The sequence below is a fragment of the Mustela putorius genome, unplaced genomic scaffold, assembly GCF_011764305.1.
Source record: "Mustela putorius furo isolate JIRA1106 unplaced genomic scaffold, ASM1176430v1.1 tig00003846_pilon_pilon_pilon, whole genome shotgun sequence".
Lineage (NCBI taxonomy): Eukaryota > Metazoa > Chordata > Mammalia > Carnivora > Mustelidae > Mustela > Mustela putorius.
Window position 1 is genome coordinate 18,270,401 of NW_025421999.1, and position 13,458 is coordinate 18,283,858.

The following is a 13,458-nucleotide window of genomic DNA, read 5'->3' on the forward strand; positions in this document are numbered from 1 at the left end:
GCAGTGTATCTTTTTCACAGTTATAAGGAAACCAATCATTCAGGGCCTATTGCGCAGTCCCTGGCTTCTACAGTCTCATCTTATGAACGACGCTGATCTCTAGTCTCACCTCCAATTGAATTTATAATTGAGAGATTAATCTTTTCTATTGTTTGCTTTTGAGATGAAATTCCAGGCAGTAACAGTTTTTGCCACTGGTTTCCACGGTGACTGCTCGAATAAGAATAAATCCAGAATAAAAGATTATGATTCCATAAAACTTAATTCATCCAATAAACCTTTATTGAACGCCTGCTGCATACAAGGCAGTGTGACAATATATGAGCAAATGGATGTGAAGATGTGTGTAGAAAATGAATGCTCCCCTTAGAAAGTGATCTCGTGCTTATAAGAAAATCTATAATGCAAATGAAAGATCACTGGCCTATGAGAAGCAGAAGCGAAATGTTTAAGGACTTTTGAGGGCAAGGCAGGGAGGTTTTTGGTTAAGAAAATTTTATGCAGGAGGTGGCCTTCTCTGTACAAGGTAAAGGGTGAGCCAGATTTCCCTCTGGGCAATAGAGAAAAAAGCATTTAGTAAAAGGCATTTGGTCTGACACACAGGCCAGCAAGAGCTCAGGCACCGAAGAGCGGGGGGGGGGGGGAGAGCCTTATTCAGTGGACAGAACTCTCTGCTGAAGTCCAGCACTGGTCCTTAGATAGCAGTGGGAATGAGGACTAGAAGGAGAGAGAGAGATCAGGCTGTGAGGTGTCTTGGAAGGCAAGACAAAGAATCTGGATTCCATCCAATCGTGAGAAGCCATGAAAATTTGTACGTACACAAAATAGCTATGACTAATGTACCAGTATAAGGTATATACAGCAATTACATTCAGCAAGAAATAATTCAGCAAGTTAATTTGAGAAGTATCTTTTTTTTTAGTTCTAAAATTCTGTGGCATTAACGATTTAATACTGCTCTACTGATAGTAGAACTCATTATCACAGGGCTCAGATCAGTTTGTTTATTTCTTTTAATTTTTATATCCTAAAAATATCAGGCAGTGAGGGTATTCTGCCATTGAATGATTAGCCGTAAAAAAATTTCCAACTTTGACAAAATGTTTTTCACAAATTAGGTAATCAGGTCTTTTGAATACCTTTGAATCCCCTAAGAATCCTCTCTCGTGTGCCACTTCTGGACGCTGCCCCCATCCCACCTCACAGTGGCTATGGGAATGGAAACCCCTTCTTTCTTGTTCCTTTGTGGAATAATTGGTACTGTCCCAGGATTAGCGGCTCCAGGAGAAGGAAAAACAGATAACTGAGAACGTCTTATTTACATTGATATTTTGCTTAACATTTGTGAGCCAAAAGACAAATTGCAAATGGCCTTGGTCAGAGAACAATAATCTTCTTTAACATGCTTTTGGAAATACTTGTTGGGATATAGATATATGTATTTTTTCCCATTTAGGCTGGAATTGTGGATTCCATGATAGGTCAAGGAAAACAAAGGCAGAAAGGAGTCTAAGGTTCTCCCTCTGGAAAAATATGTTAGACATTATAATAGAATTTGTTCAGGAAACTGACCTAAGCCTTTACCTTTAGACGTTTAGACTCAGGGAAATGTTTTACTTATACTTGCTGGGGAAGATTTATAGAGAAGTAAAATGTACTAGTTTACTTCTTTCATAGATAAGGCATCTGGAGTGTGTGTATATGGAGTGTACAACATAATAGCAACATATGCAATCGATATTTAAAAGTTTTAAGACATTGAATATAAATACATTGAATATAAATACACAATACTAAAAATAGGTCATACTTTGCCATTAATATCTATTTTCTGTGTGTAGGCTGTATTTCCATTTAAAAGCATAATGTTATTCAAGATAAATTTCTAAGACCTAAAGTACTTAGTTCTGTTTTTATTAAATAACATTTTAATGAGAGTTCAACAGTTTTATTTAGTAAATATCCAACTGGGAAGGTTTCCGCAGTTTTTTTTAGTAGGAAAGTTTGCACAAAAGGAGTGTTTTCTTATTACCAAATTAGTTACTTTGAAGTATCTGGCAGATTACATCAGTCTCTTATTTGAATTGGTACTACAAGAAGACATCTATTGTGCATCATTAGTGATGCATTAAATTGGTTATTTATGTTTTAAAATCTAAGCATAGTAGAATCTTTTGTGTTTGCCTTCGAAGATTGCTGTTATAATAAAACATTTCGAAATGAGTAAAGTTGTCCTTTTGGTTTAGTTAATGCATCACTGGAGACCCTAAAGATTTTAGCTTCCAACTACCCATCTCCTAGTTTAGTAAAAAGTGAGGAAATTATGAAGATTTCTTTATATTTTAAGGAAAAAAATGTTACAGACTACTTGTGTAATCACTTTATATTCGCAGCTAAGAAAATAATAAAAGAAGTGTTGATCACATCACTAGTCTCAAGCTAAAGTCTTCTAAACATTTGAACATAGTAAGATTAAAATATACTGTGCTATTTTATCATGTTCTTATAATAGTGGTCTCTTCTTGTGACCGCTAAGATTGTGTAGTTATTTTTATAATTGGAATTATAACTAAAGTATGTATTAGAAATCTTGTTTTCAAGCTCTATTAAAAAAAGTTACACAAATGATAAAAGGCAGAGGACCAATAATATTTTTTACTGATAACTGGCAGAGATTAGAATCTTTGGCTAAAAGTTTCCCACAATATACTCCATAACCCAATACTAGCAATGGTTAAAACTTTTTGTTTGTTTAGTGACTAAAAATATAGTAATCCATATTAGCTGGACAGGTAGACTGGCAGAGAATGGGTCTCATGCTTTTTTTAATCCCTTATAGAACCAGACACATATATATTATTTAGTAATGACTCTTAGCCATAACGTCACCTCTAAATTCCCTGAGAAAATAAAGGATAAATGAAATAAGACATGGAGCCCCAGCTTCAGGGCAATCCATAAAACCACTTGTCCCTTACCTAAACACTGCTTGCCTTTCACTGAGAAGTCTTACACTTCTGATTAGAGTTACCCCTACCTCTGTGGTCTAGAGTCCATCTTCTGGGATATTCTACTTCTTCTGGGACTTGGTTTCCCAACAGTTGCCATCTTCCTTTATCTTCTTCTCCAGTGTCTTCTCTCCCCCAACTTAGAAATATCCCTCTCATTCTAAAGTCTTTCCCCTCTATTATATCTTCTTTTTTGAGCTATTATTTTCTTCCTTTTCTCAATTGCCAAGCTTTTTCCAGTTACTTCTTATTTATTGGTAGATAATGCAAAGGAATTTAGTATGAATTTTATCCCAGTCACCACTATAGTTGCACTGGCCATGGTCACCAGTGTCCTACTAATTGTCAAATACCAGGACCTAAACTCATCCTTCATCCTAGTTGGCCTTTCTGCAATATTGCTTCCCTCCTTTGTGAAACCCTCTTTTGGCTTGATTTGATCTTTTCCTTTTGACTTCTTGTCTTCTGCCAGGCCCTTACATACTCTTGTACCTAAGTTTTATCCTTGCTACCTTGCTTTCTTTTGTGTCCTATCCACATCCATGAATTGCATTATTGTTCACATTTGATGCCTTCCCAATTTCCATTTCCTATGACTCCCTGTGTCAGTGAAGTTTCTCTAGAGAAACAAAACCAATAGAATAAACAATAGGATATATTTGTATAGAGAGAGAATTTTTAAATAATTTTAAATAATTGGCTCACAGTTGTGAGGGCTGAGATGTCCAAAATCTGTAGTGCTAGTCAGCAAGCTGGAAACATAATCAGAGTTTTGGTAATCTTTAGTCTGAAATCCGTAGGGCAACTGGTAGTATGGAAATTCAAGCAGGATTTCTATGTTATGGTCTTGAGGCAGAATTCCTTCTCTGGAAAACACAATTTTGTTCCTGAGGTCTTCAGCTGATTGGGTAAGATCCACCAATATTATCAAGGATATTTTCCTTAACTTAAAGTCAGTTGATGTATAAATATTAATTAAATTTACAGAATACCTTTATAACAACATCTGAGCTGATATTTGACCAAGAAGCTTGGCACCACAGTCTAACCAAGCTGACACATAAAATTAACCATCACACACCCTAACCAGCTCTAGGCTTATGTTTCCTGGGATAGTTGGAAGACATATAGGTTGAGATTTGACACCTGGTTTTTGTACTCAACAGCCTGGGTTACCTTGGGCAAATTTCTTAACCTCCCCAAATAGCAATTCCTTTGTTTTCATAATTATTGGTCTGTTTGTTTTCATGAAACATTTATTCTTTTTATATCAGTCCCATACCTTTCATATTGCTGGTTACATAAATAACTCGGTGAATGAATGCAGTGCATAATGAATGAAAGCAGAAAAAAGATTTGAATTTTTTTTAAAGATTTTATTTTATTTATTTATTTTCCTTTTAAGATTTTATTTTTAACTAATCTCTATACCCAATGTAGGGCTTGAAGCCATAACCCCAAGATTAAGAGCCACACACTCCACTGACAGAGCCAACCAGGGATCCCAAGATTTGAGTCTCAGTGTCACCCAAATGGAGAACTAAGATTCAGACTTCAAAATCAAATTTAAATTTCTTACTAACAGATTCCTCTAGTTAAACAAACAAAAAAACAAACAAACAAAAAACGTGTACGCCTGGGTGGCTCAATCGGTTGAACGTCTGCTTTCCGCCCAGAGTCATGATCCTGGAGTCCTGGGATCGAGTCCTGCATCGGGCTCCTTGTTGAGCAGGGAGTCTGCTTCTCCCTCTGCCTGCAGCTTCACCTGAGTGTGCCTTCTCTCTCTCTCTCTGACAAATAAATAAATAAAATCTTCATAAAAGAAAAGAAAACATGTACCTATGTAGTATATGTGTTGTGTGTGTGTATTTGTTTATTTATTTATAGAATGAATGCAGACCATAGTGTTTACACACATATATATTGTACAGTGTATATCTTTATGGCCATTCATGCAACAAATATTGAACAACTCCACAGTGCCAGGTGGTACAGTAGGAATGGGCCACATAACATTAAGAGTTTCCCTGAATTTACCTTTAATACTCTTTTCACTGGTTTCTGTGATAAATATTTACCTTTTTCTTCAGAAACGAGACAGTATTGTGTACTGTGCTGGCTCTGCTGAATGCTCCTTAAATAATACAAATCATGTAGAAAGTTGACCTCAAATAACATGATTTTATCTTATAGACAAATTTACAAACACAACATATTTTATGCTAGTTATTAAGGGATCAAATATGTTGTTCTGTTGCCCTCTATACGTATGAATTAATATCAGCTTTCACTATATATCATGTTGAAATACATTTCAGAGGTTTTCAGAAACACCTCTTGCATTTTGACAAAGCAATTGAGGTGTTTTATTAAGTCCTTTTTAAAATAAGTTTTCTATTATACAGTGACTTACAATGATACAAAAACACTTGGGTGTGCTGTTACTCTTATAAATTTAAGAGAAAAAGGAAGGTTCTAAAGATTATAGTAATGTCAGAGTACCTTCATATAATTTTTTATTATTACTATTTTTATTATGTTAGTCACCATACAGTACATCACTAGTTTTTGATGTAGTGTTCCATGATTCATTGTTTGCGTATAACACCCAGTGCTCCATGCAACACATGCCCTCCTCAATACTCATCACCAGGCCAGAGAAACCCTCAGTTTGTTTCTCAGAGTCCACAGTCTCTCATGGTTTGTCTCCCCCTCTGATTTCTCTCCCTTCATTTTTCCCTTTTCCTAAACATTAGAAGAATAATGCTATTCCTTACGTTCCACAAATAAGTGAAACCATGTGATAATTGACTTTTTCTGTTTGACTTAGTTCACTTAGCATAGTCTCCTCCATTTGCATCCATGTTAATGCAAATGTTGGGTATTCATCCTTTCTTTCTTTTTTTTTTTTTTTAATTTTTTATTTTTTATAAACATATACTTTTATCCCCAGGGGTACAAGTCTGTGAATCACCAGGTTTACACACTTCACAGCACTCACCAAATCACATACCCTCCCCAATGTCCATAATCCCACCCCCTTCTCCCAAACCCCCTCCCCCCGGCAACCCTCAGTTTGTTTTGTGAGATTAAGAGTCACTTATGGTTTGTCTCCCTCCCAATCCCATCTTGTTTCTAATGGAGACATGATACTCCGTTGTATACATGGACCATATCTTCTTTATCCATTCGTCTGTTGAAGAGCATCTCAGCTCTTTCCACATTTTGGCTATTGTGGACATTGCTGCTATCAACATGGGGGTGCATGTGACCCTTTTTTCACTACATCTATATCTTTGGGGTAAATACCCAGTAATGCAATTGCCAGGTCATAGGGTAGCTCTACCTGCATATAATTTTTGTAAAGTCTAGTATAACAAACTCAAAAGCTATTTGAGATGATGTACAATTGTACCTGGAGATAAGTAACTTGTAAGGGTCTGTTGCAAGTTTAATTGATAATTGAGGTGTTGTCCTGTGATGCAAGTAGGTTCTACTCCAGTCTTTAAAGTTTAAGGTATACAACACAGCTAACAGTTTGTCCATTTTTCTCCGTTAGAATCTATCATCACCTGTTTTAATGAGCATGGTCGTTCCCAATAATAAGCTGCCAAGAATTGATAATGATATCTATTATTGAACACTGATGTGCTTGCGGTATGGTACACTAATATAAAAACTATTGCATAGCATTTAGACCTTTCATTTCATTTAGGCTAAAGCAAACAAAGCAGAAATTAAATAGGCTTTGTCACTGCAGGATTAACTTTGAATGTTTATTCATTTGAAAATAGTCTTAGGTTTCTTAGGATTAAAGACCTAAGCTTTAGATGTAGGCCAAATCTTCATCATATAATATGAAATGGGTACTTGGCAATTATTTAACAGACATAAACCACTTTAATAGATTAGTTAATCTACTCTCTGGGGTTGAATTCAGAAGATAGTTGCCAGTTCTTTACTTCTTAATGATTATTCAATGTTAGGAAAAATCATCCACAGCTTATAAATGCTAGATAAGATAGGAAATTAATGAATCTTTGCTGATAAAAGTGAAGCTCCTATGGAAGTATTTAACCTATAATTTTCATATCCTTGGCTGAATTTCGTATGGATTCTATTAATATATTAATTTTGACAACAGAGTAATAATAGGGTTTTTAAAACTGAAAGAACTGCTGTCTGGATCTGTGCTGTCCAGTATGTTAACCATTAGCCACATGAAGCTCTTGAGCATTTGAAAGGTGGCTGGGCCAAACTGGATATATGCTGTAGGTACAAAACACACATGGATTTCAATTACTGCTGCCAAAGTGTAAGATCTCATTAATGATTTTTATGATTAAAGATTGAAATGATAATAACTGGCCTATATTGGGTTAAATAAAAACACATTATTAAAATTAATTCCATCTGTTTCTCTTTACTTTTAAATGGGCTATAAAAGTTATATATGTGGCCCCCATTATATTTCTATTGGAAATAGATCAACTCTTCTTTTAAAGATGAAGAAATTGAAACCCAAAAAAGTGAAAGGACTTACCAGACTTGCACAGCTTACAAATGGCAGAGCTGAAACTCAAACCCAGGATTTTTGATGCCGACAAAGTTCTTTCCATTCTGGCATACTTCCTTCAAATGTGGCAGTTAATCACAGACACACACACATTCCAGAGTGTATACATCTAAGTATTGGTTCCTCCAAAGTGGCCATGTTAGCATCTTGGGAGGCAATGTATGTTTATTTTAGTGATATGTTTGAGTTTCCACTTTCAGAAATGTCTTCAGAATTTTCCAAACATTCTTTCGGTAGCAACTTTATCACTTTTTGTGGTGGCTTTGATTCTTAGGAGTAACTACAGGTCATTCGGAGATGTCAGCTAAGGAATATTGTGTCTGAAATTGTGGTCATAAAAGAAGGCAACTTCGTGTGTGTGTGTGTGTGTGTGTGTGTGAGAGAGAGAGAGAGAGAGAGAAGACACATTCACACAGGCTTGTGAAAGACAGTTCCAACATGGAATTCCACAACTATATTAATTGTTGCTTTCCCAGATGAATATTAATAAGACAGTACTCACTTATATAAATAATTTCTGAGATATTTTAATCATCATTATTTTACAGTCACATTTTTCATTAGATAAACCAAGGAATTTGTTAACTATACACATATATGTTGAGTTTCGGGAATTAATCCCCCTGATAGTTTATGATTTATTTAAAAGACCCAGTCTTTAAATGTGGCTAAATTAAGTAATGAAAAAAGTATGAATTTTTATTGACATTTTATTTGACAGCTGAGAAACTATAATATGACACTAAATAAGAAAATAAAGAAGTCATTAGATAAGGAAAGAAATCAGTTGGTAAAGTAACTGAAAATTTGTTTTTTAAAATAACTCATCAGAAGAAAAATGTAAATAAGACTTAAACTTCACACTTTGACCATCTCTTATATCCAATAACCATTAAAAAATTCTCAATTCCAGTTAAATGACAGACTTTTGCTTTATTGACCTGTGATGCTAAGTATTTATCTAACCGAGAGGAAAAAGCACATTGTTCCATTCAGCCAAATGAAGAAATCCTTCTGAGGTCTATTATGTGTTTTTATATTAAGTAGCATAGTTAATTTAGTATCTGTAAATTACTGAATACCATAAGCACACTCCCCTGTATATCATCGAATTTTATATATAGTAACATATTTGGCACTTAAATGATCTAAAGAGACCAAAACACTTCTATCAGATTAGCTTCCTTGCCTGGTATTTTGCGTCATACCAAATCATCCCAGAATGTCATACAACGTAGATTTATTGTTTCAATTGCCAATAAAAAATCATAACCAGAAAATAAGAGTGCAATCTCTTCTTTTCATCAATAAAGTACATTGGTTTAGGAATATGAGCACAGTTTAGGTTTTTAATCTGATTATATGGTAAAGGTACTCAGATTATAATAAAGTGTTCTTATTATACATGATTCTGGAGGGTCCTACAGTATCTTGTGGTTTATCTCCATTTTTTTTTTTTGGTGCAACATAATTGGAAAAATGTTGCTTTGCCTTCTGCATGCATATAAATCAGCCATCTACAAAATTCAAAATGTTTTTTGTTGACAAAGCTTTCCATTCAAATTTAAGATAATATTATTTCTCAGTAATCTTTATATTTCTAATTAAAGTATAAGTGGCGTACAGTTTATTGTTATTCTAGATCATTTTTAAAAGATTCTTTGCTCTGAGCCATGTCAGAGACTTTTTAATAAAGGGTGGCAGAATTGTCACTGCATTTTCATATTGTTCCAAATGGTAACAGACTTTGATATTCAAATGACTGACCAAACCATACTAGTTGTATTTTCTACATTCTTTTGACATTTGCCATAGATGGATGTGAAAATTGTTCAATCCTCTTTTTTCTCTTAGGAAAAGTTAAACTTCATTGTATACAAAGATAAAAGGAGTATCTGTTAATAGAAGTAACATGTCAGTTCAGGAAAGTGTTACATTGAAAAATTAAACATGCTCCTTGCAGATCACCTGCATTCTGACTACTATACTTGCTTCATCACATATCTCTATATTTCAGCATCTCCATTCATCTGTCTTTTTGGGGTGGATGCATTTCAAAGAAGGAAGCAAACATCCATCCCTATTCCAGTAATTTTTGAAGATATTTTATTTGTTTATTTATTTATTTAGAGAGTGGGTGGGAGTTCAGGGGCAGAAGGACAAGGAGAGAATCTCAAGCAGACTGTGCTGAGCACATGGAGCCCGACCTGGGCCTCGATCCCAGGACCGCAGGATTATGACCTGTGTGGGAACCAAGAGTTGGTCACTAAACCAACTGAGCCACCCAGGTGCACCCCCCCCCCCGCGCCGTGACCCCAGTAATTTAACATTCATGTCATTAACTTAATTTTTGTTTATGGTTCCTCTTTTCCCTTTTGAGGTAAAATTATACAATAAAATGCACAAATCGTAAGTGTATCAGTTGACAAGTTCTGACCATATGTCTGTATGACTCAAACCCCCATCAAGATAGAAAACATTCCCATCACCACAGAAATTTCCCTGATGTCCTTTTTCAGAAAATCCCAGCACTCACCACCCTCAAAGGCAACCATTGTTCTGATATTTTTCCCTGGTATATTATTTTTGCCTGTCCCAGAACTTTATATAAATGAACTCTCATAGTATACACCATTGTGTAATGCTTCTTTTACTCAGAGTTGTTGTGTTTATCTGTAGTCTGTTTCTTTTTATTGCTAAGTTTTGTATTTTGTTATATGAATATGCCACAGTTCGTTTATTCATTCTCCTTTTGATAAACACCTGAATTGTTTTCAGTTTTTGTCTACAATGAATACAGCTGCTGTGAACATTCCTGTACAGTCTTTTGTGGGCATGTTTTCATTTCTCTGGGATTGATCCCTAAAAGTGGAATTGCTGGGTCATAGAGTAGGTGTATTTTTTTTGTTAAGACACCATTCAACAATCCTACCGATGATGTAGGAGAGCTCCAGTTCCTGCACATCCTTGGCAACATTTGGTGCTGTCCTTTTAATTTTAGCCATTCTGATGGGTGTGTAGTGGTATCTCATTATGGCTTCAAATTGTTGTTGCTTGATGACAAATGATGTTGAGTGCTTTTTCTTATGTGTTTATTGGTCATTCATATATCTTTCTTAGTGAAGAGTCAATTCAGATTTTTGCCCATTTTTAAGTAGGTTGGTTTTTTCATTATCAAGTTATAGGAGTTCTTTATATATCCTAGATACCAATCTTTTTTTTATACATACTTTGAAAATAGTTTTTCTTAGTCGGCGGCTATCTTTTTCATCTCCTCAATGTATTTTTATGAGAAATTTTAAATTTTGAGAAAGTCAAGTTAATGGTTTTTTATTTTATGATAACTTATCTGTCTTTCAAGAAACTTTTGCGTATTCCCAATGCGCAAAGATATTCTTCTTTGCCTTCATCAAAAGGTTTTATAGTCTTAGCTTTTATATTTAGGTCTACAATAGACCTAAAGTTAATTTTTGTGTGGAGTATGTACAAGGAGTTGCGGTGTTTAGTTGTTTATTTTCACACATAGAGTTCAGTTAGGAATCCCAGCACAGTTGGATAATTTGGGTGTTTTGTTGAAAATCAAATGACCAAGTAAGTGTGGGTCTACTTCTCGGCTCTCTATTTTGTTCTATTAATCTATGTGTTAGTCCTTATGCTGATATAACTGTAGCTTTATATTAAGTAAGTGACCATTTTTAACAGCTGCATATATGCCAGTGTATATATATGTATATATACATACATAAAGATATATATATATATATCTTTATTTTCTTGCCAACTTCATTCAATTTTAGTTCAATTTAATTTCCAACTTTGTACTACCATAAAGAAATACTGCCATGAAGATCTTTGCACGTATATCTTTCTCAACTTATTGAATTATCTTCTTGGCCTTAATTTCTGTGTGTGGGCATTCTGAGTCACAGAATGAGGGCATTTTCCATTTTGATATAAAAACCCAGTCTGTCTTTTACACTCCCATCAGCCTTTGCATTAGATTTCCTTTGCATTTCTTTGCAACATGAAGAGTTAAACTTCTAAAAGGTAAATTTCAATAACAGGAATTAGTGAGCTCAGGCCCTGGGAGGTTTGTGTATTTGGTTGTGTGTATGTGTTTATGGGACTGGCGTTTACTCAAGTTTCTTACTAATTTTTATCTCTGAATTGTGTAGAAAGTGTTTTCAACAGGGTACTTTTCTGGGAAATGTCTTGCCAGCATGAGGTGTCTTACTAAGCATTCAGATTCCATTTTAGCATGGATTGGTAATGACTGTGTTGAAGGGAGCAGGAGGTGAAGTTGACTAAGCTAACGAGCACGGCTATGATTGTGGAGTCACCTCTGAGAACTCTCACTGAACTCTGTACTTCGGCTTTCAAAAACAACTAAAAAAAAAGGAACAATAGAAAGTAGTCTGGGCTCATTTAATGGATACCTGGTAATTTTCTGACATAATAGTAGCTTGTATCGCACACTTTACAATGCCAATCTGAATCAGTAACAGTGAGATGCTGTATTATTTTTGTACTCTGTATTTGTACTAAACTCTTAAATGTTGAGAGTTGAAAACAAAGCTTAGTACTGGACCTCTTTTCACCCTCCCCCCGACCCGCCCTCTTCCACCCCCACTTCTTGGTAATGTGGGGAAGGAATTTTCCGTTAACTCTATATCTCTGTGGCAAGTTTAAAGGAAAAAAAAAATTTTTAAACATGCCAAATCAGAAAAACACTGAACCATGAGAACTTGCCCAGTTTAATGGTGTCTTTCCTTTGGTATTTTTTCATTGCTAAATGAAGCCTAGTTCTGATTTATTTCTTAAGGACAAGTATAATCATATTGAACCCCGGAGTCAGAAGATAGACTTTCTTTTCTAAGACATTAATCAATAAATATGTGATCTTTGGCAAATTACTTAAATCTCTACTAGGTCTTTGTGGGCCTCAGTTTCCTCAGCTGTAAAATGGGAGTTTGATTTGGGGTTATCACGAGGATTTCTTCCTGTTTCATAATTCTGATTGAATCTGTTCCAGATTTCTAATTTAGGATGAAAGTTTACTTGAAAATCATTAGATGTTAAATACAGCTTAGCTAATTTTTTATTGGTTAGAAAAGAAGGAAAGAGTAACTTTTAAAAAATATATTCAAACCCCTTCAATCACAATTTCCGCACCCATGTGTGCTGTGCCTTCCTAAATAAGGCCAAAGTCTAGGATAATTTTGTTCTGTAGAGTAAACATAGAAATGTTAGGGGAAATAGACTGTGTGCCTTTTTGAGTCACCTGTTGAGAAAATAGGCAACTATTGACAAGTCTGATTCATGGCTGAGTGACTGCTCTGCTAGCCTTCACATGATCCCCACCGAGCAAAATCTTTGACCGCCTGCTAAACGAGGTCTGTTTGAAGTTTCTTTTTAACATTTCCAAAACGTTAATTCAGCAGGATGTCTCCACTGGGGTTCTCCATGTCACCAAATCAGCAGCTGTTGAAATCCATTCACTTCAGCATGAAATGTTTTCATAAGTGCTTTTTTTATTTGTGACAACAGCAAAGTAAACATAAGACTAAAATTCTACCTCATTCAACATTTACATGTGTTAAAACTGCTTCTGATTGCAGTTTACATTCATGGTTATTTATTTGCAAGCATTAATACCAATAGACAGTTTTACCACAGAGGATTTGAAATCAGCCTTGCCTGCAACATATACGATACCATGTATTTCTTAAATAATTTATCTAAACATTTGTACTTGGAAAAAGCAAAGATTCACACTATGACTTTAAAGCTGAAGTTTGTATTCCTTATGAAGCCCTGATTTTTGTGATTTTTGTATCCATAGCCTGTTTAAGATATGTTTAAATCTCCAGATGA

The 13,458-nt window shown here is 35.0% G+C and overlaps 1 protein-coding gene across 8 annotated transcripts in view; it reads left to right on the top strand.

The window, feature by feature from the left end:
- STAU2 (staufen double-stranded RNA binding protein 2) overlaps positions 1-13,458 on the top strand; it is a 317,921-nt gene that overhangs the window by 231,138 nt on the left and 73,325 nt on the right. The window contains exon 13 of one of the 8 annotated variants that reach the window (XM_045063193.1): positions 4,449-4,729. The exons of the other annotated variants lie outside the window; for them this stretch is intronic. Within the exon in view, the coding sequence (XP_044919128.1) occupies positions 4,449-4,463 (15 nt within the window). The 3' untranslated portion in view covers positions 4,464-4,729. Of the gene's footprint in view, positions 1-4,448; positions 4,730-13,458 lie in introns of those variants that run through there. 8 annotated transcript variants of the gene reach the window in all.